At 44.9% G+C, this 24,261-nt stretch overlaps 1 protein-coding gene and 1 long non-coding RNA gene across 2 annotated transcripts; one reads left to right on the top strand and one right to left on the bottom strand.

Annotated features, from left to right (window-relative positions):
* Positions 1 to 281: 281 nt before the first annotated feature.
* On the bottom strand, positions 282 to 8,408 carry LOC131328369 (probable LRR receptor-like serine/threonine-protein kinase At3g47570). The gene is made up of 4 exons (XM_058361317.1): positions 8,295 to 8,408; positions 5,266 to 5,364; positions 2,175 to 4,875; positions 282 to 1,162 (listed from the first exon to the last, which is right to left on the bottom strand). Exons 1-4 carry the CDS (start codon positions 8,406 to 8,408, stop codon positions 738 to 740), a joined length of 3,339 nt encoding a protein of 1,112 aa, XP_058217300.1. The 3' UTR covers positions 282 to 737.
* A 12,371-nt stretch (positions 8,409 to 20,779) lies between these two features.
* LOC131330739 (uncharacterized) lies at positions 20,780 to 23,545 on the top strand. The gene is made up of 2 exons (XR_009201191.1): positions 20,780 to 21,375; positions 22,756 to 23,545. It is a non-coding gene; the product is annotated as an uncharacterized LOC131330739 (long non-coding RNA).
* Positions 23,546 to 24,261: the final 716 nt, after the last annotated feature.

Raw genomic sequence — 24,261 nt, 5'->3', positions numbered from 1 at the left:
TTGCACGATGTAAGCATTAAGTATTAACGGAGGATCATCATTGCAACAAGTTATAGCCTTATTAAAGTACATCCAATGAGGAAAGTTGCAGATTGGGACAAACTTAAAGACGTCAAAATAAGTAGAACGATGGGAAGCAAAATGGATATTAAATTACAGGATGAAGCCTACACGCAACAGTGCAACACCCAAACCATATGCAGCAGCAACTCATCTTCAAGACCAGTTAGACCTGCAAAAACCAGGACAAGAGAAAAATTAGTTAGATCTGTTGGCATGGGACATGACAACAAAAACTTGTGTGGGCATATATCGAATAAATGTAGCAGCTTAAAAATCAGATTTTTGGGCATCTTATTGACTAAATGGCAGATAATGCATCCCCTGCATTTGCCACATCGAAACGGCAGCTCTCAAATGGACTTTTTCACCTTTTTTGGAAGCTGGAGCCAACATAGTATCTTCAAAATACAATTGTTGATAGAAATAAGGACAAAAAGTGGGGAAAGGAATTTTCCATTTGCCAATGGAACTATTGTGCTTGAATGACAGGGATCATAGCTAGCTGACTTTGGAAAACCAAATTAAGTTGAAGAGTGGTAAGGAATTTTTTGTTGTGAGCCGCCATATAAGAAACCAAAGTTTGCTGGATTGTAGCAGGAATTCGATGGTTTCAATAGTATGCATGTTCTGTTTCTCAAGTCACTAGACATTCAAGGGATCATACGTACTAATGATCACACTTCAGCTCTAGCTTTCCTGTCTCGATGAAGGCCAGTTCCAAGCAAACTATTTCGGATCGCATGCAACTGGGAAACAACAGCATTTATGTCCATGCGATCAGTGGGCAGTTCCTGTGAACAGGCGATTCCTACTTTAAGTATTGAAACCAAGCACTCATGAATTTGGTGACTGCTAGGAGAGCTTCGGTCAGGAGTGTAGAGACTCGAGCTTGCCTCCCCCATGTCTCGTTGTTGAAACAATGTTGGATCAACGATGGTTGCAACTTGGTCAGGAAGAGCCATCTTGGCAAAACTATGGAGACTCATAGTACCACTAAACATGCTATCCGTAGGTCTCTTCCCTGTAAACATCTCCAATAAGAGAATACCATAACTGTAAACATCACCGAAGGTTGATACCTCGTTTGCCATGCCATACTCTGCAATTCATGGACCATATACATTAAATACAATTATAGAAATGATCGGTTAGAAGCATACCAACTAGTCATGTAGCTTCTGCAAACAATTCTTTTCGGAAAAACAATTTTGGAACATTCCGAACTGTATTGTTTCAAGTAAGGAAAGAATCATAATGCCTCTTCTAGGTGTAACCAGAATGCCATGACTTGAAACAAGCTTGAGTAATTCCCAGCAAAATTATTGAGCCAAATAGACGACTATCCAAAATCTTCTTAACAAGTCAAAGTTTCATTCCACAAATGAACTAAACCCAATTTACAACCCTGAAGGTTTACCCAAGCCATCCCATCTCATCACTGTTAGGTTTGCCTTCTTCAATGGATCTGTGGAGAGATGATTCAAATGGACAACTCTCTATTTTCACAACATTGAATTGGGAATAGGTGCACCCACTATGGGCAACTCAATGGTCACTTGGTTTAGCAACCATCCAACCCGAGCACCAAACCAACCAGCTGGTTACATAACGTACCAGATTGTTCCTTAGCATCATTCTGGGTATTGGCTCTACTACCAACCATATAATGAGAACCGACTACCTAATAAAAGAGTTAATTTCTCTTTATTCTCCCTAAGTCCTCTCTTCGACTTCAGTCCAAGGAAAGAAACAGATATCACGTACAATACTAACATTTTATGCTTTCACCTTTGGTCCCAAGTAAAATGAAATGTAAACTAGAAGTTGCAAAAAAGAAGAAACGAATAAATTTCGAGCGCGAAGACTTTTAGTATTTTCTAGATTGATGTGCTTTGAGAACATAAAGAAGAAGAAGAAGTCCATTATAGTAGAAATTAAGAAACTAGAAACTATGTGCCATACATGGCTCCTAAATACTTTTGAAATGTCAGAGTTTGAGATTTATTACTTTTATTGAAGTTGCAAACTCAATGGAGAAGTGAACCAAAATCTAATTGTTGGTGGAAATAAGGTCAAAAGGGAAAACAAAAGAGCATTAGGGGTACATTTACCTGGAGCAACATAACCTATAGTCCCTCTTATGCTAATGGAACTTGATTGATTTGCAGAAGATTCAGACGTTGCTTCTAGAAGGAATTTTGTTAGCCCAAAATCACCCAAGTGTGCAATCATTTCATTGTCCAGTAGAACATTGCCCGGCTTCAAATCACAGTGAACTATTGGTTCAGAGCAATGATGGTGAAGATAATCAAGTGCAAAAGCAATGTCAATAGTAATATTTAACCTTTGTAAAAGGTTTAAAGTCCTTGACTCCTCATGCGCCTCATTTTCATTTGGATGCAACCATTCGTCTAGGCTCCCTTTGACCATGAACTCATAAACAAGAGCTTTGAAATCATTACCCTGATAGTCAACACTTGAACATGCTGTGATAACTTTTACGAGGTTCCGATGTTTGACCTTCCTCAAAGCCGAACACTCAGTAATGAAACTTTTGAAAGCTCCACGATATTGAAGGTTTATTACCTTCACTGCAACAATTGTGTCACCATGACCAAGATCAAGAACTCCTTTGTACACCGAACTAAACCTACCAACGCCGACCAAGTTGTCTGGAGAGAACCCATCAGTCGCTTTAAGTAGAGTTCGATAGGACAGCTTCAAAAATGACTTGCCAAAAATTCTAAAAGTGGATACTTCTGTACCATTTCTAAACCACCAACGATAAAGGAAATATACCACAAGTATTATTAGTCCTAAAACTCCGAAAGATAGGGGGATTATTAACTTCTTAGAGGGCGTAAATCTTTTCTTACCAAATCCACTTAGGTGGCAACTGCTCAACTGCAAATCAGGTATACCCCCACAAAGCTTGTTGTTTCCCTTAACAAAAATAGCTGTTGCATTCTTAAATATGCCATTTTCTGGTACTGCACCCTCAAAGTTATTGAACGATATATTCAATTTCTGTAAGAAGGGGAAACCCTCGAAATAGTCTGGTATTTTTCCCGAGAGATTATTCCGAGAAACATCTAACTCCACCATACCTCTCAAATGACGTAGAGATGAAGGAAGGGTTCCTGAGAATTTGTTGCCTTCCAAGTATATTGACATCAATTTTACGCAACTACCAAGAGTGTTTGGAATTTTACCAGACAACATGTTCTCTGAAACATCTAGTGTTTCGAGATTTATTAAACGCCCTATTTCCACTTGTAAGGTCCCAATCAAATGGTTTTGAGACAAGTTCAAATACAACAGTGATGAGAGACTTACAAGCTCTGGGGGAATGGTGCCAACAAGATTGTTCCCACCTAAATTCAACCGTAAAAGTGGGCACTTTCCTAAACTTGAAGGAATGCTGCCATGAAAATTATTTGCGGCTAATTGAAGCATGGCTAATGACGTTATATTTTCCAAGGACACTGGGATTTCCCCAGAGAAGTTATTATCCGAGAGAGACAGAGAGTACAACTTTTGAAGCTTCCCAATATCAGAAGGAATTTTACCTTGAAAATGATTGTTTGAAAGATCAAAAGAGCCAAGACTGATCAGAGTCCCTATACAAGTTGGGATGCTCCCACCTATCTCATTTAAGTCAACCCATAATTGCAAAAAACCTGTAGAGAAATTGCAGATTGATTCAGGCAACACACCTCCGAATTGGTTTTGACCCAGCTGCAGGCCCAACAAATTGGTTGCGTTGGTCAATGAGTTGAGAAAGCTCAAGTCATCTGCTTTTCGTGTCCCCAGATGATTGGAAGCACAGGACAAATACTCAAGGCCATTCAGCTTTTCTAAAGAAGGAACTTTTCCAATAAATTTGTTTGCTGCCAACTGAAGAAAACGTAGGTTGGTGGCGTTAGATATTGAAATTGGAATCGATCCAATCAATAAGTTTTCAGTAATACCAAGTCCTCGGAGATTGGGAAGACTATTTCCCAGGTTCGAAGGAAGACTCCCTTGAATTTGGTTCGCTGTCAACAAAAATTGTTCGATAGAAGAGATATTAAATACTGAGGAGGGAATAGTACCGGACAACTGGTTGAACACTAACGCAAGAACTTGCAAGTTTCCCAATCGACCCAAAGAATATGGTATACTCCCACTAATACTGTTATCACTCGCATAAAGTATCGTAAGAGATGACAGATTCCCCAACGTTGAAGGCACTCCTCCTGTTAGATTGTTTTTTCCAACATACAGTCCATCGAGCCTAGTTAGAGAACCGAGCTCCACAGGGATTTTTCCTACCAGCCTATTGCCAGTAAGTTCAAGACCAATGAGGTTAGAGCAACCTGACATATTGGCGGGAATTTCACCAGTAAGGGAATTATTAAGCACTGAGAATGCTTGAAGTCTTCTCAAGCGGCCAAGTTCTGGGGGGAGTTCATCGCTCAAACTGTTGTTATCCAACCATAGTTTCTTGAGAAAGCTCAAATTTGCAACATGAGACGAAATAGAACCGGTAAGCTTGTTACCAGTTAATGACAATATAGTGACCCTTTGGTGCCTGCGGCCGCATGTTACACCAACCCATTGACAAAAGTGGATGGATTCATTCCACGAGTTTAGAGCTCCGAAGGGATCACTGGTTATAGCAAACTTGAAGGCTAGCAAGGCTAGGCGGTCAGTCTCGTTCCCGCGTTGTACAGAGCCGGCTACAGCATGATGAGGAAAGCCAGAACCCAAGCACAATAGGAAACCAGCAAGCACAAAAAGGAAGAGTGGCCATGGCCTTGGAAGACCCATCTGGTGAATTGAAAAAGTTAACGTTGAGTTATGATTGTAGCTGGAATGATCTTTATTACTGAGTTTTAATAGGAAACAATATTAGTTAGTCACGGAGGAGTGCCATTCCGGCATTCCCACGTCGTACTCCACTGGTAAACAAGGTATCAGAAAACACATAAGATGGGTTATACTCCATCAGTCCCAAATTGTCTCCGACGAAAAGTTGTGCAATTTATGTTAATAAAAACAAGTACTTATGTGCATAATTTTATGAATTTCTTTTCACCAAAGTGTAAAATATTCACATGTTATGCACATAAGTATTTTATTATTTCAATTTAGAACCTGCACTACTTTTCATAGGGGCGAATGATTTGGGATAGAGGGAGTATCTTGTTTCGCAATCACCTGACCACCCATGCTCGAAATTCCGACGGGATTTTGAAGCTTATAATCCAATCTCTCAGTTGATGGAAGAAATGTTGCAGCAAATAATAAGTAGACTAACTTTAGTTACGTTGTATGTAAAAGCAGTATATATTAAGCCAAAGAAGGAAAAAGTATGGATACATGAAACCATAAGTCAAGTCAAGCAGTAGACATCAAAACAGTTGTTCATAGCAAAATGTGTGGATAGTAGTATACCTTCGTCTTGGTCGCTTTGTGGAGTGTTTAAATTAATTCTTCTCTCAAGTCTGAATATCTGACCAGTCTGATGTGCCATGGGTATTTCCTATCCAATTAGAAATCATCTTTAATTTATATGGATGCAACCTCGTATATACGTTATCCCCGGCCGTTTTGTCCACAGAATTTGGAATGACTAAATTATTCTACTCTGAACCGTCTAGGTGTCGTTCCACTTTTTTTTTTTAAAAAGAACTTTAAGAAAAAGAAAGTAATTTTAAGGTCAAAAATCACGTGTTTACGCAAACAATTTTTCTACCAATATGGATTTTGTTTGATAAATCTCATTGAGATCTTTTAAACGGTGCAAAAAAATTAAAAAATTATTTTTTATTTTCGTTATATTTGAATTTGAAATTACCTTCTTTTTGAAAAAATTTTTTTTGGAAGAAAGCAGAACGAGACCTGATGCATGTCCCAATGGTTTCAGCACTCGGCCGGCAAACCCTGTTTGGTTTCTCTTAGAAACCCTGCCTTGCTTTTTCACATAATTTTTTGCAACTTCAAATGAGGTATAGGAGAAGAGGAAATTTTACCGTATTGGAACCAAAAGGCTTCAAGCACAACTCCAGAAGCAAGGACGTTTTTTTTTTTTGGAACAAAAAAGAGGAATTTGTTAATCAAATGTAAAGGATATATACAAGAGCTAGAATAAAATGACAAGAGCAAACGGCATCATAACTGTAGGGGTTCGATTTAGGAGGAGGGACCTTCGCCTGAATTAGTACTTCACTTCCGCTGCTCCGTTCCTCCGCCGCTGAACCTGCAACAAGTCACTAAGGCTGGAATAGCCTAGTGACCCTCCGACGAACAAGTTAGATGTAAGGAGAGTTACTTTTAGGTCTAGGGTTAGGGAAAGATGACATACCTCTCAAAGACGAATATCCCTTTGTATTTATAGACCTAGGTTAACTTGGGCTCCAAGCCAGTGCGTGGAGGTCACGCTTAGGTAACCGCCCTTGGTGACATCATAGATGATGCCACGGGATAAGACGGTTACGAAGCACATGGGCAGATGATCCTTTTCGCCACGTATCGCTCATGGTCCCCTCCTGCTATGCTGCATTCTGCCAAAAGACCCAAACGGAATGCACACCTCGGTAACTAACCGAAGTGTAAACAGGAGACTTGACGCCGAGTGAGTAAACAGAAAGATATACACAAGCCCATGTCAATATGAGGCCTCGGTTGATGGTGGTCCGGTTATATTACCGAGACAATTACCGAAGCCTCCACAATAGCCCCTCAAGTCCCTGGAGCGTTGCACCTCTGCTTCAGGGTCTTGATCCTATCGTATGAGACATCAGGCCTTGGTCTTTCTTTTTAGAGAATAACCGAAGGGTGAAGTTGCTTCGGTAGATTTCGTTCAACCCGCGCCAGAGAAGAGCCACATGTCAGCTGTTGCCGAGATCTCAGAATCAAAAGGCTGCCTCTGCACGTGCCATGCCAGTTGATTGGTACGAAACGTCGCTTCGGTGACACGCGTCAACATGCCTAAGGTCTGAATATCCGGCGCCTGTCCTCGGTGCAGAGTCCTTGATACTAGCCGTTCGATGATAACACATGTCGATGATCTAACGGCTCAATGCACGACGCTTCGTTTCCCGCGCAGCTTTCCATCTCTACCAATATAAATAGGAGAGACAGAGGTGAGATCGTCACCCTTTCTTCTGCTTCTGAAGTCGAACCGCCGCCGCCGTATACTTCCAGCTTTCAATCGAGATTTCGATCGTTTTGGTTGGGAGATCTTTCACAAACCTGAGGTATGTCGACCTCCTTGCTTTATTCTTCATGTTTTGATCATTGTTTTTGAGTTTTTCGCCGTTTTCTTGCACTTGTTACGGCTGAGCAACCGCTCGCCACCGTCCGGTTCAAGGCGGCGCTGGGTTTCTCCAGCGTTGTTCACGCTATTACCGAGGTCTAAACTCATCCCGAGACCTAGATTCATCCCGAGGCCAAAACTCGTCCCGAGACCTAGACTCACCTTGATCCCAAGGAAAAGGACTTCTGATTTTTAGAAATTCTTCCGAGAGGGAAACGCCTTTATAGGAAACGATTGTCCGAGGACTCCGAGGAGCGATGACCATTCCGCACCGAGCGCTAGACATTGATTTTTTCCCTGAGCACATAGCTAACGGGTTTTTTTTGTATTCCTTTCCTTGGTTAGGCAGAAGCGAATGGTCATCGAGCTCTCTTCGGACAGTTCCGGTAGTTCAGGCTCTTCTCCTATTGAAATTCCCGAGGACATTCGCCAGACACTTCGGGCGAGGGCATTCTTCCGGACTCCAATCGACTGCGTTGAACCATTTGAACCCTCGAGAGCTCCTCGTGAGGTGACGACGTTTGACTCCCAAGAGATGGAAGCCCCAAGTACCTCGAACCAAGGTCCGGGTCCATTCGCCGATGCCCCCGAGGAGGTACGGGGACGCAGGAGGGCGATGAGGCCATGCCCTTACCGAAATCAATACTTTGACGGCTCCTCGGCTTCTTATGCTGAATTCAAGAGGGTATACAGCGTTCCTCATGACGTTGACGTTCGCATTTTACCGAACAGCGACCCCAAGGACCTTCCTCACCGGGAGGGAGCACTCATATTCCCCTTGATGGCTATCACAAAGGGGGGCGTTAGATTCCCCCTTCATCAGTTTGACCGAAGGGTTCTCCGAGCCCTCTCCTTCACGTCTTCTCAGCTGACGGTGAACTCCTACCGGATCATCACGAGCATTATAGAGCTGAGGAGACAATACAACCTCACGTTCGGACTCGAGGAGCTCTTCGGTGTATACCTCGTTGGAGTTAACCGGGAGAGCGACCGTCACTACCTCTCCTGTAGGACGGGATACGACACCTTCCTTATCGACCATCTTCCCGACTCGGAAGGGTGGGCGAGTATTTATGTGTCGGTCACCGGGAATTTTATGTTTGGGCCCGGGGAGAGCGCGGACACAGCCACCACAGTTCAATTCGAAACCGGGGCTCCTGGTCGGTAGAAGCATCTTCTTAGCTTTATTATGTTTGCACATTTTTCTTTCCTCATTGTATACTAATTCTTCCATTCTCTATCTTTCAGCCGAGGGAATCGTTGCAGAGCTTCGGGCAAGGGCTAACCGAGCGCAAATAACAGCTGCTTACGCCATTCCTATCACGAGTCGGTATGCACCTGAACTGCTCGGATACAAATCGACTTATACCGGCTATTTGAAAAAGAAGCCGAGGCAGCAAGGAGTTTCTCGAGGGGGACGAGGACGTGGCCGAGGGAGAAGCCAAGGAAGAGGAGAAGGTAGGAGAGGAGGAGCTGGGGCGACAGAAGACGAAGTTGGTGATTCTGGTCCCCGAGGCGTGATCCGAGAAGAAATCGACCGGGAGACCCCAAAAAGGACGGGACTTAGTGGAGAGATGAGCGGCCGTGGAAGAGAAGTGCTCAACCTTCGGCGCCAAAGGCCACGAGGACGGGGCGCCAGCGTCAGGATAGGCTCACCGGGGGCCGGAGCCTCGAGGGTGATCCCTGTTTCTCCTCAGGAGCCTCCGGAGAAGAGGGCTCAGACCGAGGAAGAAAGCTTCGGACGAGGAAGGGGCGGGGAGCCGATCTTGATAGAAGAAACGGGAACCCGAGGAGATGAGGGAGATGTGGAGAGCCGGGGAGGAACCGAAACGGGGACTCGTGTTCCGGCGAGGGAGGTCCCCTGGGCCCCCGAGGTTCGTCACTACTCGGGGCGCCTAATTCATCACGCCGATAGCGCGTCTTCTAACATTGGGACGGCGTTTGGGCTGCTTCGGTCGTGTATTCTTCCGAAGGATGCCCGGGCTGTTGAGGGGTGCACCGTGGATCTGACAGGAGAGATAGCGCAGGCACTTCTGAAAGTAAGTTACTTCTGAAAGTTTCTTTTCTTACCCCTTTGATCGTTTGTTGGAATTTTGATCAATTTTAATTGTGTTGGTAGGCCGGCGCTCGGGTGCTTGCTGTGAACGAACAATGCCAAGCACGAGAGCAGGAGATGGAGCTGCTGAGGAAAACTCTTGCCCAGAGAGAGGACGATCTGAAAGTGGCGAGGGAGACTTGTGACCTTTACCTGGCCGACTTTCAGCGGTGCGACCGGGAGCGGGTAATTGCCGAAGCGAAAGCCAAAAAAGCTGAGGAGGATGCTGACACATTGAGGGCTGCTGGAGCTCGGGAGGTCGAGTTTGCAAGGAACAAAGGCTACGATGAAGGCTGGGATGCTGCCGGAGTAGAATATAAGAAGCAGGTCCGGGAGATAGAAGCCGAGCTCTTCAGGGATCGGTTCTTGGATGGACTTCGGTACGGCCACGAGGCCTTGATAAGCAAGCTTACTCTGCCAGAGGGTTCGGAGCTTCGAACCGTGCCTGAGCCCCCTCCTGAAGAGCTCGTGCTACCGGAGGAGGAAAACGAGCAGGTGCCGAACAAGGAGCCCCAAGCGACCGAGGAGCCAGCTGACCTTAGCGCCCCTATTCCCTGATGAGGCATAGGAACTTTATATTTCATAGCTCTGAAAAAGTACTTTAATTTTTGCTTGAATGGTCGGTTTACTGGACGGCTCCGGACATTTGGAGTTTGCCGTTCCAGGGATTGTAATCGTTTGATACTTGAAGCAGTACCCTTTTTGTTTATTGTTCGTGAATGAATGCTCTTTTTTTTTTGAATGTTTTTATCTTTGAAATGCTTGTTTGATTGGTTTGCTCCTTAGGTTATAATGCCCCTGCTTCGGTGGGACTTGAAAAGTTTGTAGAAACAAGTTTAACCGAAGCGTTAACCGAATCGTTTTTCCAAGCATAAAAAGATGATTAATCAAGAAAAGGTGACTCGTTCCGAAGCCCCAGCGAGTAGGAGGGTCGGTAGGGATTGAATCAGAAGCAACTTGTTTAATGAATTTTTGACATTGCACGCCCCTGCTTATTAATAGAAATGAGCTTATTGAGCAGACGCGGGATGGTATTACTGCTAGGGACGTAGGCCGAGGTCACGAAGTGGTACGGCTTTTGCCATAGGTTAGTGACGCGGCGAGTCCGAACAGAGAGAAATTTCTGATGGGTCGGTGTTAGGGGCTCGGAGAAAAAGGCCGAGTATCCTTACAGCGAGTGACCAGAAATTTAGACGACCGAAGAGGCCCGGGCGACTTGGTGGGAATTTTTCTCCGAGGGTATCACCTATGGGAGAACAATATCCCTGAAGTCGGTATAAAATGGTCCGGGCAAGAATAGACCAAGTATAAGTAATTTAAACAATCAGTGTACGAATAGTGCCAAAGAGAATTCTCATTAAAACTCGGGGTATTGTCAATACATAAGCAGATTGCCCTCAAAACTTTCTCAAAAGAAAATGCAACGTAATAAGGACAAAATGGGCTCCGGTAGCCGAGCACTATCCGTAGAACTTCTTCAAATTGTTGGCGTTCCATGACTTAGCAATGGGGGAACCATCCAGTTTCTCCAATTTGTAATTTCCCGAACCGAGGTGCTTGAGAACTCGGTAAGGACCCTCCCAATTGGGCATTAGCTTTCGCTTTTTGGACTTCTCCACCACCTTTTTCCAAACGAGATCGTCAGGCTTAAACGACCGGAGGTGCACGCTTCGGTTGTAACCCTTTGCAACCTCCTGTTGGTATGAAGCGAGCTTTATCCTTGCGTTGTCCCGTTCTTCTTCGGCTAAATCGAGGTCCGAAGCAATGGTGGTGTTGTTGACCGACTCATCAAAATTTTCTGTTCTCATTGTTTGGAGTCCGACTTGGAGTGAGATGACCGCCTCCATTCCGAATGCCAAGGAAAAAGGTGTGCGACAGGTTGATCGCCGAGGCGTCGTACGGTAGCCCCAGAGTACCCTGGGCAGCTCTTCGGCCCACTTTCCTCGCCGTGACTCGAGTCGTCGCTTTAGTCCGGATGAAATTGCTTTGTTTGCCGCCTCAGCCTGTCCGTTGCCCTGGGGGTAAGCCGGAGTGGACGTGTCCCATTTGATACCGTATTCGTCAAGCAGAGCCCGGTACTTCTGTCCTGTAAACTGCCCTCCATTGTCAGTAATTATGGCGAACGGCACACCGAAGCGTGAGATGATGTTGCGCCACACAAAGCGGATGACGTCTGTTTCTTCGATGGTTACCAGGGGCTCGGCCTCGACCCATTTCGAGAAATAATCAGTTGCGGTTAAAAGAAACTTGAATCCACCCGGAGCGACTGGGAGCTTTCCAACGATATCCATGCCCCATTGGGAGAAGAGCCAGGGGCTGGTGAGAGGGCTCAGGTCCCGGGCCGGCTGATGGATAATGGGAGCGAACATCTGGCACTTTTTGCAACGCTTGACGAACTCTTCAGAGTCCTTCTTCATTGTCGGCCACCAATATCCCTGAGTGAGGGCTCGGTGGGCGAGCGATCGTCCACCGGAGTGACAACCGCTGTCACCGGCATGAAGTTCTTCGATAATGCCCGGAACTTGATGTGGGTGTGCAACCAATAAGTACGGCCCGGTGAATGATCTTCGGTAAAGCTTGCCGTTGGGATTGAGCCAGAAGAGAGCAGCTTTGTTTCGGAGTCGGTGAGTCTCCTTTTTGTCAGTGGGCAGGGAGTCCTCTCTCAGGTAAAGGACGATTTCATCCATCCAGCTCGGACCGAGCTCTATGTTGAGTACTTCCTTCTGTAGGTCTTCGAGCTCAAAACTGGGTTTGTCGATAGAACTGAAGGAAATGGATCGGTGTCCGGTACATGAGAATGTCGAAGCGAGCCCTGCCAGGGCGTCGGCGTGGGCGTTCTGTTCCCTTGAAATATGCTCGACTCTGATTGCTTTAAAGCGTTGAATGAGCTGGACTGCGGCGCTGAGGTAGGTACGCATCCGGTCATCCCGAGCTTCGTATTCTTCAGAGAGTTAGTTAACCACCAACTGGGAGTCGCTGTAAACGACGAGCTCCTCGATGCCAATGGCTTCGGCAGTCTTGAGTCCGGAGATCAACGCCTCATATTCGGCCTCGTTGTTAGAGGCTGGGAAATTGATGGAGAAGGAGCTTTCGTGTAAGACACCGGAGGGTGAGAGAAGAACGACGCCTGCACCTGCGCCTCGGCTATTGGATGCGCCATCGACGTACATTTTCCATACATCTCCGTGAAAGAGCTGCCAGGCTGTGCTAGGGTTGGCCTGGAGTACTGCTTCGGTGCTCGGTGGGGGTGCCGAGGCAGATACGTTGGGCGGTGTAAGCTCTGCGATGAAGTCAGCCAGCACCTGAGCCTTTATTGCTGTCCGAGGCTGAAAGTGGATTTCGAAATTGGCAATCTCAACGGCCCATTGTGAAATTCGGTTGGAGAGATCGGCCTTCCGGAGAAGAGATTTGAGGGGGAACTCGGTAAGGACGATGATGCGATGGGACTGGAAGTACGGGGCAAGCTTTCGGGAGGCTGAGATTAGGGCGAGCACGAGCTTCTCCAGGGGGAGGTAGCGCGTCTCGGCGGGTGTCATGGTTTTGCTGGAGTAGTAGATTGGCTGGTGCTCCCGGCCCTCCTGTCGGACGAGCACCGAGCTTACGGCGTGCGGGGAGACAGCGAGATAGAGGAACAAGTCCTCCTGGTCCCTTGGAGTGACGAGGAGTGGAGCCGTGGAAAGATACTCCTTTAGTCGGTGGAGGGCTCGGTCACATTCTTCTGTCCAGTTGAAGCTTCGTCGGCTGCCCTTTAGTAGAGCGAAAAATGGCTGACATTTGTCCGAGGAGCGACTTATAAACCGATTCAGAGCAGCAGCCATCCCGGTTAGACGCTGAACATCGCGCTTGTTGTGGGGAGCCGAGAGCTGATCAATTGCTCGAATTTGGGAAGGATCGGCCTCAATACCGCGCCGGGAGACGAGATGGCCAAGAAATTTGCCGGAGCTGACGCCAAAGACACATTTCTCGGCGTTGAGGCGGAGTTTGTGGCGCTTGAGTATCTCAAAGACTTCGGCGAGGTGAGTTAGATGATCACCGGCGCGAAGACTTTTAACCACCATGTCGTCAATGTATGCCAGCATAGTGTCGCCCAGTAATTGCTCGAACATCTTGGTTATCATTCGCTGGAAGGTTGCTCCGGCATTCTTTAAACCGAAGGGCATGACAAGGTAACCGAAGATCCCGTGGGGGGTAATGAAGGCGGTGTTCTCGATATCGCCTTCGCTCATGGCGATCTGGTGGTAGCCCCGGTACGCATCCAAAAAGCTGAGTCGCTCGTGTCCGGAGGTGGCGTCGACAAGCTGGTCAATTCGGGGAAGAGGAAAGAAGTCCTTCGGGCAGGCATCGTTAAGGTTGGAGTAGTCGACGCAGACACGCCATTTGCCATTCTTCTTCTTGACTACGACGGTGTTAGCCAACCACTTGGGGTATTGGACCTCTCTGATTGCCCCAGCGTTTAGGAGTCGGTTGACTTCTTCAATGACGGCCTCGGAGTGGATGGGAGAGGACCGTCGTGCCTTCTGTATGACCGGTCGCTTGGCTTTGTCGATGTTGAGCTCGTGGCAGATGAAAGAGGGGTCGAGCCCCGGCATCTCGTATGGAGTCCAGGCGAACACTTCAATGTTTCGGTTGAGAAAAGCTACCGTCTCGTTCCGATCAGTGTCACTAAGTGAGGAACTGATAAGGAAGAAGCGGGAGCCGTCCTTGGTGATTGGGATTGTGGCCACATCTTCGACGGTTTTGTCGTCGGGGGATCTGCCGACGTCCTCCAAAACAGGGGCTTCGGGTGCTTCAATGAGATTCACCCGGGGGGTCTGTTTGGTGCTTCGGACAGCGTTGACGTAGCACTGCTTGGCCGCGGTCTGGTCTCCGTACAGGTCTTCCTGGTGCCCGTTAGTGCCGATGAAACGTACCACTTGGTGATAAGTGGAGGCAATCGCTTTAAGCCTATGCAGCCAGGTTCGACCGACAATGGCGTTGTAAGGGCCAGGGACGTCGACCACCACAAAGTCTATTTCAAGCGTTACCGAGCCGGCACGGACAGGAAGAGTGATCATACCGATGGGCCAGACAGGAGCTCCGTTGAAGCCGATGAGGGGAACTTCGGAAGGACGGAGGTCGGTCTCGGGAATCTTCAGATCCTTGAAAAGGGAGTAGTACATGACTTCGGCCGAGCTGCCCTGGTCTACGAGGACGCGACGGACGTTGAAATTTCCGATGCGTAGCGTGACCACGAGGGCGTCGTTGTGGGGAAGCAGGACGCGGTCGAGATCCCTCTCGGTAAACGTTATCGTCCATTTGGAGCCGTCGTCGGTTCTGGGGCGCTTCGGTTCGGGGCCAACTAGCATGACCTGCTTGGAGGAGGAGGCTTCATTCAATTCTGCCCGGATGACTCGAGCGGCCTCGGGGTTCAAGGGACCGTGTATGACGTTGATTGTCTGTACCTCTTCCTCGGTATGTGATTCGGTCCGCTGTGTCCGAGCCGTCGTCTTCTCATGATCGATGAAGTTGCCGAGGTGGCCACCAGCAACGAGCTGTTCTAAGTAGGCCTTGAAGGGCTTGCATGCTGTGGTGAAGTGACCTTGCTCGCTATGGTAGCTGCATCGAACGATGGGATTCTTGATTTTCCCATTTTCGGTTCCGAGCTTTTGATTGGGGAAGGAGAAGAAGGGCTGATCCTTCACTTGATCAATGATCCGGTAGATGGGAATGGTGAAGACGGTCTTTTCGGCGTTGAAGTCACTTGGCTTCGGCCCCCTCCTCGGCGACTGCTTGATCGTGTTGACCTGTTTCTTCGGGGTTGAGACAGGTGCGGGGGCCGGTATGGATACCGAAGTGTTCAACGCTTTTGAACTTGTAGGCTTCCCGATGCCTCTCTCTGCCTTGGACTCGATGAGCTGACACCAGTTCTCGATTCGAGTCATAAGGTCCTTCATAGAGTTCGGCTTATGGCAAGCGAGGTCGTCGTAGACTTGCTCGTCCTGGGATGTGAGACCGAGCTTGAATCCTCGGGCAGAGATGACACCGTCGCAACCTTCTATCTCATTGAACAACTCCCAATAACGGCCGGCGTACTGCCGAAGCGTTTCGTCGTTCCTCTTACGGAGGGCTAAGAGGGAGTCGATCTCCTTCTCGTGCTTGTTGCTCGTTACGAACCGTGCCATGAAGGCGTCACAGAGGGAGTCGAACGAGGAGATTGACCGAGCCGGGAGTTGATTGAACCAGGTGAGGCCCAGGTTGCCGAGGCTTGCTGGAAACACTTTGCACAGGAAAGCATCGTCCGAGGGTTCATTCCGAAGAAACAGAGACATGACGGTTTTATACTGGACCAGATGAGTGTACGCCTCAGTCTTGCCGTCATATTTGGCGAACTTGGGTTGGGAGAATCCTTTGGGGGGGGTAACCGAGTCGATCTCTCTTGTGAATGGAGAGGTCGAGAGTCGTGCAAGTCGCGCATCGCGATGAGGTCGGATCGAACGGTCGGGGCCGTCTGGACACTCAGTCGCTGTACGCTTCTTGGGGACGAGTTTGTCCAATCGTTCGTGCTCCTTTCTCTTTGGATCGATACTAACCGATTTTCTGGGAAAACGCTCCTGGCGATGATGTCGGTAGCTATCCCGAGCGGAAGCCTCGAGGCGCTCGGTGACCGGGCTCCTGCTGTTTGCGCCGCCGGGGTGCGAGACGATGGGACTTCTGGCTCGGGGGCCCTTCAGCCGCTCGCGGTATCCTCTAGTCTGGATCTCGACAAGGCCGTCATCTCCCCTGGATGCCCTTGTGAGGCTAGGGGTAGATTCCCGGCCTGTCCTGCCCACAAGGACGGAGTGGGTGGAGGAGGCAGAGACGCTCCCACCACCGAGCCTGTCAAAGGCCGATGGCCTCCTTCGAAGTTGCGCAGGAGAGCGAGAACGGTCCCTGCGCGATGTTTCTTTTGGGGCTCGTGTGTCCACCGCTCTTGGTGACTCAAGACGATCCTTGACCGAAGGGCGGGATCTGTGCTCTAGCAGGTGACCGGCTTCGTGACTGCGTGGGGGGGTGCGACGGTTTGTTCTTCCGCCGCGGCTCCCGGAGGAATGAGATGGGGAGATGAGGAGGTGTTTGATCTCCGCCAACTCGTCTCGGACGTGTCTGTCGCGGTCTACGACCGTCGTGAGATCGTCGATTTTGCGCTCGAGGTGGCGGATGTAGGAGTGGAGCTCTGAGGATGGGCCTGCGTCTGGAGCTGACGCTCCGGCGCCAACTCCGATGGATATGTGGTTCTTTCCATGGGCCGCCGCTCCGCCAGAAGCCAGGCTGTGGTCCACGAGGGAACCGAGCCCGTGGGCGGTACCACCGTGATGTGCGTCGTCGATCTCCACCATGTTTGATTCTGGATGTTTTAACGGAGCAGATGGGGGGAGGTGAAAGTTGAAAGGATGGCTAGGTCCCCAGCAGAGTCGCCAATTGTAGGGGTTCGATTTAGGAGGAGGGACCTTCGCCTGAATTAGTACTTCACTTCCGCTGCTCCGTTCCTCCGCCGCTGAACCTGCAATAAGTCACTAAGGCTGGAATAGCCTAGTGACCCTCCGACAAACAAGTTAGATGTAAGGAGAGTTACTTTTAGGTCTAGGGTTAGGGAAAGATGGCATACCTCTCAAAGATGAATATCCCTTTGTATTTATAGACCTAGGTTAACTTGGGCTCCAAGCCAGTGCGTGGAGATCACGCTTAGGTAACCGCCCTTGGTGACATCATAGATGATGCCACGGGATAAGACGGTTACGAAGCACATGGGCAGATGATCCTTTTCGCCACGTATCGCTCATGGTCCCCTCCTGCTATGCTGCATTCTGCCAAAAGACCCAAACGGAATGCACACCTCGGTAACTAACCGAAGTGTAAACAGGAGACTTGACGCCGAGTGAGTAAACAGAAAGATATACACAGGCCCATGTCAATATGAGGCCTCGGTTGATGGTGGTCCGGTTATATTACCGAGACAATTACCGAAGCCTCCACAATAACACAAAAGTAACATCCAATAAATTAGGGGTATGGTCAACATCAAACCAAAAAATAAAAAAGAAAACCGTGTGCTCTAAAGGATATGCTACCAGGCACCTCCATCAACGTTTGTGCCCTCGAATTTTATTATCCATGTGAGAGGAGATTGACTCAATAGATTCCTCATGTCACCTAGATCCGTGGCAGTTGTTTTCATCCATATGTTATCATGCGATGCCATTCCCTTACGCTTCATACTTGTTTGGTTATGCTCTTCTAAAACATTTAACATTGCATCCACCTATTGAAAACCCTATTGTAAACAAATTAGTTTCACCGATCCTGGTAAATAATAAACAATGGGAAAAATTACATATGAAACAAGCTTGCAAAACTATACCTCATACTTTTTCATAACCTGCTGAAGCTCGAAAGATGTTCAATGTCTCTTTGATTTCTACCTCTCCCAAATATGCCATGCTAGGCTAGGAGTAGAGCGGTCATGAACATCATGACTACCGGCTGGGGCGACATGGTCCAAGTAAAATAACTACATCACAATATGTTGATTTAGGTATGAAACTTAATTGAAAATGACTAAAACAAATGCAAAGTGAATATAGTTACAGTTTTTTGACACAGTAACACTAAAAGAAACAAGCATCAAATGGCCTTCAATTTTGCAATTGCGAATGCCTTCAATGAGTGGAAAGGTTTCAAATGTTATTAAGTGAATACTCATTTCACTCCCAAAGTAATATGAGATTCTATTTTACCATGCATGTAGAAACTTTTATGTCTATTTCAAGACCAATTGGCTATGAGTGAAAAGGTCCCAAATGGAGTATTATAAATGATCACTCATTCTACTCCCAAACAATATGCACGAGACTCTATTTTCTTAACATTTCCTCACACGTGCGGCCGCGTTTTGAGGTTTATCACGTGTGTTCACTTTTTGGGTCTTATCATCCCACGGCCTTTTTGCTGGGATGTCATCGTAGGGTATAGATTATAGCTCATGCACCTCTAGCTCTCACTGGATCACAAGTGGATTGCTGAGCTGGCTATCCTAACTATTAGTCAAGAAACACAAATGAAATACAAATACAACGGAAATGAAAACACAACTGAAATGAAAATCATTAGCTTTGATTAACTGGTTCCCTTAACGCAGATATCGTGGTTGGGCATAAAATTAAGCCCAATATGAACACCACAAATTTTCTCTGGAATTAATCGCTATCATATCGTCATTCGTTTCGCTAAATTTTCTCTCAAGAGAGTCAATTTAATAAGGCCACGTGTGACAGACCTTCAACGCGACTGCACGAGGAAAGAAATAGAGTCTCAAATTGCTTGGGAGTGAAATGAGTGATCACTTAATAATATTTGAGACCTCTCCACTCATTATCAATTGATTTTGAGATGAATATAAAGTTTCCACATAGTATCAAAGTGGGGCCCATTCATCTTTTAAAATTTTACAATTCACACCCTACAATAACAGATCAGCAAAAAATTTGCACGATAATAGAACTCAAAAAGTGGTCACACGTAAAGAACTTCAAACGAGGCTGCACGTGTGAGGGGATATTATAAAAATATAGTCTCACATTATTTAAAAATGAAATGGCTGACTTAACATATGAGACATTTCCCCTCATTGCTAATCGATTTTGAAATTGATATAAAATTTCCACTGCACCAAAGCCAAGGAGCTATGGGAGGTCACCCCTTTTGGCCAGTTAGAGAGGAAGAGTTGACGGCTCCACCTTTGATTGGATATCAAAAAATGTGGGACACAGGTTTGGACTTCGGAGTACCTTGGAACACTCTCTTCATAAATGTCCTTTGGCAAATACTCCTTCTGTCCCAGACAATTTTGGATATTTTTGTTAATTTTAATTTTTTATATCTTTCGGTATGGATATCAAAAAATAGTCAATATGAATTTTGATAGTTCTCGATTAATTTTATTATACAAAAAATTTCAAATTCATGAAAAACATTATAGATTGAAAGATATAAGCGATAAAAAATGACACGAATTTCAAATTCTTTTTTGAACAGAAGGAGTATGAAAAGATCGTCACAAGAACTTTTTTGATAATATTGAAACTGTGGAAGCCTTCAAATCCCCTCTCATTAATGGCCCGCAGGCACAACGACTAACACACTGGGTTGCAGCTTGTGCAGGGATCATAAAACTTTATACTGATGGATGTTGGTACGATACAAGCAAAAAGGCAAGGATATGGGGGGATATTTAGAGATGCTAATTAATGGGAACTGGATGCTGGGTTATTGCGGGAAGCTAACAACGGATTCGAGCCTAGAAGCTGAAATATGGAGTATTTACAGAGGGTTAACAATCATTCTGAAAAAAGGCATGTCAAATGTTCAATTGGAATCTGGCTCCCTAATTGCTGTGAAGCTGATCAATGAGAGTGCCTCTGGAAATCATCCTCAAAGCACCATCATCGAAGTCTGTATCCCACATTTATCGCGACACCAACTAGTGCATTGATCAACTTGCTCGTCTGGGGACTGAACATGAGGAAAAGTTAGTGGTAACTGTTGATACTCCCATTTCTATTAGGGAGTTTATGCTTAGGGACAGCCTATACAATATATGTATTAGGCAGATCATTGACTAAGCCTTGTGCTTGATCTGTAATATGTAGCTGGGCTACTGTATCGCACTTATGATGCAGACTCTTTCTTTCGTTTAATGTTATGAATCTTTGAATTACCCAGAAAAAAATGAAGTATTTTTTACTGCCATTCGCTAGGAACTTTTTTTTAAACAGATTGGAACACAAGATAATAGTTTAGCTTTTCAAAACAGAACAATTAAGACATGTTCGACCGCATAAACCGAACAACTGTATTTTATGTTCCCTAACAAACTGTCGAACAATGGAGAATTGTTAAGCTACAAAACTCTGAACATATACAAGTACTCTGAACATATACAAGTTCTTTGGCAAGTTAAAAAGTCAATTTGTGTTATAAAGTCAAGTTTGTCTGACTAAAAGAATGGAAAAATCCATCCATAATACACTGTTGATCATGGTTGGCGTAGTGATTGTACTTATTGCTCTTCTTATTATTTTGTCTATCAATTGTGAATCAAAACCACGGAGCATGTACACTTTCAGCGCAAAGGAAAGTAAGAAAAATGAAAGGAAAAAAAAAAAAATAGAAAGGTAATGAGAATATGATCGATTTAAAAGATTAATCTCAATAGTTCTTGAAGAATTATTTAATACGTCTGTATTTTATATGTATGTTGTGTTCGATATTTGTTTTACTTTTATGCAAGTTTGTTAAAAACCTGCCTCAATTTTATGGTAACAATTTGAAAGGACGAAGAAGGGAGGAAATAGAGAAAAGGGCACAAACTACCCAACGACATGACAGTTGGAGCTTTTTTCTAAACTTGAAGTGATTATCAATCTCTTCCTCGCCTAAATTTGGTGGCAGATGGAGATACACAAAATCTTAGAATCCAATCTCCATCACATATATGATACATCTTCACACCTCCCCTCTTCCCACCTTATCTATCTACACTACTTCTTTTAAATGTACAAAGAAAAGATATTTTCTCTTTTTTGATTTTCACAAATGCCCCAAGCACTTGCAACTAATACTAGTCCCGTCCTACACCTCTTCCGAACGGACGCAATACAATGCTCCAACCAAAATGATACAACCTGAACGACAAGCATCCCTTCAATCCTTCTTTGCAGTGGATCGCCTCCATAAATGGGAAAATCGAATCCCCTTCACACTTATTATCTTCAGATTTCTCACTACCAACATTACATCCCAAAAAAAACAGAGGCAAATTAACACTAGGGAGAGGCATTTGAAGTACTGGGGTTGTCAGTTTGTTGTAAAGGAAGACAACCACAAGAACTTCCAACAGGTAATTCAAACTTGGTTCACTATTTCCGTATTGTTTCATCTGTAACTTCCCGACCAAATTATGTACACGGCCGGAAGTACTAATCTTTTGGGAGGATTTGCCGACATCCATACAAAGAAAACGCAGCCCAGTTGTTTGATGAAATAACTGAATGGAAAAAAATAACACGTAAGGATACGTATTATGCATCTCTTGCTTGACGGTTGATTATTTGGTAGAATAAAGGCCCATTCGCTCCACAAGTAGTCTTGAAAAATGGGGAGACCGAGGAAACCTGTTGCAAATAATGTACACGACTGGAGGTAATGATCTTATGGGAGGATTTGCTAAAATCCTTACAAAGAAAACGCAGCCCAGTTGTTTGATGAAATGACTGAATGGAAAAAAAAAAAAAGAAAAAAACACGTAAGGATACGTATTAGGCATCTTTTGAATGACGGATGGTTATTTGGTAGGATAAAGGCCGGTTCGCTCCACAAGGAGTCTTGAAAAATGGGGAGATCAAAAGCTCATTCGAAATAGTATGTCCAATTGTTATTTTAAAGTTAAAAAAACAGAGAATGTCTTATTTCTTGTGGTAACATAATCTCATATTATGAAGAGTACCTGTCTATAAGGTAGCATTCTTTTTTTTCCTTTAGCAAATATGAGAGGAGTTTTCCCTCTTCTGTGAAATCTAATAGAAGTTTTGATTACTTGAGGATTCCACCCGAATTAATATTTCTTTTTAAGAAAAAATTTGTATGGTTACAATCACTACAATACCCAAAATCTAAGTGTATAGCTGAACAAAGCAAGTGTGTGTTTGTCTTGGTTTTGGTACTTCCTTGGGCTTCTATTTCACTTGAGCAAATTCCCCTACCCAGCATAATTGTGCAAAAGATGTTGTGCCCCAGTAATATCGCTCATGTTCAGCTTCCTTTGTATATCCTTATTTCTGTGTGTGTTGGTGCAATGCCACCAAGCCAAGATTTAAATCGGTTATTCATAGTTCTATTATCTTGGGTGTCTCCGAATTGAGCCGTGAAGGCACAGTACTCATGTAGAGGCCAAAGCACTGAACCACAACCCATGTTTGTAACGTTCAGAATTCCCATAAAACCTCATTCCGTGGATTTACTCTTTGGAGGTAGATGGATTTTTTGTTTGGTTTCCAACCTTTTGTTCAATGAAATAGGGTTGCTGGTGGGCCTGATGGCCAAAATACTTATTTATGATTAGCTCAATTCTTAGCAGTTACTAAAGGCAACAATCTTGATCGGTAAGTGATTGAACCTAAAAATTAACGCTCTCAGTCATCCTCAAGTACTACTTAGTATCCACTATCTCAAGATTTGAGAACTAGATTAACCTATTTTTGCGATTGTTTTTGTCGGTTAGGTTATTAATTTGTTCCTCCTGCCACTATACAAGAACTAGAGGATACACTATGGAATCAAGTTATCGGGTGGCAACTAATATGCTACAAGAGAATCTGAAAAGGTTGGCCGGAGAAGGATCAAGATCCAATTGGAAAACTGGTGGAAAATTTACGGATAGAAAATATAGAATGAGCGTAATTCCATATTGACCCGAACCAACCCATACACTCCCATTTTTAATAAGATTCCAGCCAGAAGCATACAAGTACTGTAATGCGCTTCTCCATGGGTATTGTATACAAGTACCATGGAAGACAACAGTTTTTTATGTGGAGATTATATAGAAGGCACTTTACACTACTATGTAGTACATTGGCAGGATATCTGGTGCTCAACGTATGTTCAAGGGTGTGCTTGGGTAGGGGAACATCCATTGATGTGTAATTGCTTGGCTGTGGAACAGTGGAGATACAGTTGGGGCAAGATGTGTTCCATTTTGAGTTTAGGGAACTTTTGGACTGGACTAGAGAAATACTTTTGCATGTTGATTTCTCTTGGTCTAGCGACTTTGCGGTTTGGCTTGAGCAACATGGAAGCATAGAAGAATGTGCTGCACACAGAGACGAATTTACATATGGGCATATGGGGGCCACGGCCCGCGCATTGTTTTGGGGGTTTTTTTTTTTTAATTTCAATGTTAATATTAATTATTTTTTGTTTGTTAAGAACACTTAGATATTGAATTTTGTATTGGATGCTATTTAAATATTTAAATGCTTTAAGAATGTGTTCATTTTGGGTTCCAAAAACCAATCTCTCTCTCTCTCTCTCTGCGTATGGTCTCTCATAAGTTTTTTCTTCAATTATTAATCTCATTTTTCTTTCTGTCCCTCTCCACTTATTACCGAAAAAACCTCCCTCAAAATCTAAACCAAACAAACTACTAGATTCCTGAACCTTGAAATTTTAAAATCTTCTTGTTTGTAGTTCGGCTCTCGCGTTTACGAAATTCTGGTTCTGTCCCTACTTGCACAAACTGAAAAGAAATGAACTTGGTGAAGTAGTAGGTTTTGTTTTCCAATATCTTGAGTTCTCCTCTAGGTGATGTTTACGAATTTAGTGTTGATTCAGTCTAGCTAGATCCTAAATTCAAATGTGTTGGTATTGGGATTGTTTAAGGGACTATAATTGCAATTCCATAGCAAATTGTGCTCTAGAGTTGGTGTTTTTACAATTGGTAGAAGTTGTGGAAGCTAGGACATTATGTTGAGGGCTGAATTAGAAGGTTTAACTTGGATGCTATTATATTGGAAAATGATTCGAATAACACAATTATGGTCGGTCACTAGCTCATAAGAGAACTTTTCATTATGTAACTGTTGTTTTGGATTGATCATGCAAGATGGAAGCTATCAACCTATCACCAATAAATATCATAGTCGTAATAAAGATTTTTTCTAATTTTTGTTCCTAATATTTACTTTTTACAAAACTAGCCAACATTTACTAGCTCTTTGTGGGCTCC

Source organism: Rhododendron vialii, chromosome 6a, assembly GCF_030253575.1.
Source record: "Rhododendron vialii isolate Sample 1 chromosome 6a, ASM3025357v1".
NCBI classification, from domain to species: domain Eukaryota; kingdom Viridiplantae; phylum Streptophyta; class Magnoliopsida; order Ericales; family Ericaceae; genus Rhododendron; species Rhododendron vialii.
Note: the sequence above shows the minus strand (reverse complement) of the source record. Positions and strands in the feature narration are given on the sequence as shown.

Bases quoted from the DNA above. Each gene is read 5' to 3' on its own strand.
- LOC131328369 (XM_058361317.1), bottom strand. From the start codon at position 8,408: ATGGTCGATAAGGAAGGTGTCGTATCCCGTCCTACAGGAGAGGTAGTG. The intron at 4,876-5,265 runs GTGATTGCGAAA...TCAATTCACCAG, and splicing joins TTTCGAGCATGGGTGGTCAG to ATGGGTCTTCCAAGGCCATG. The intron at 1,163-2,174 runs GTAAATGTACCC...CATGAATTGCAG, and splicing joins TATAGGTTATGTTGCTCCAG to AGTATGGCATGGCAAACGAG.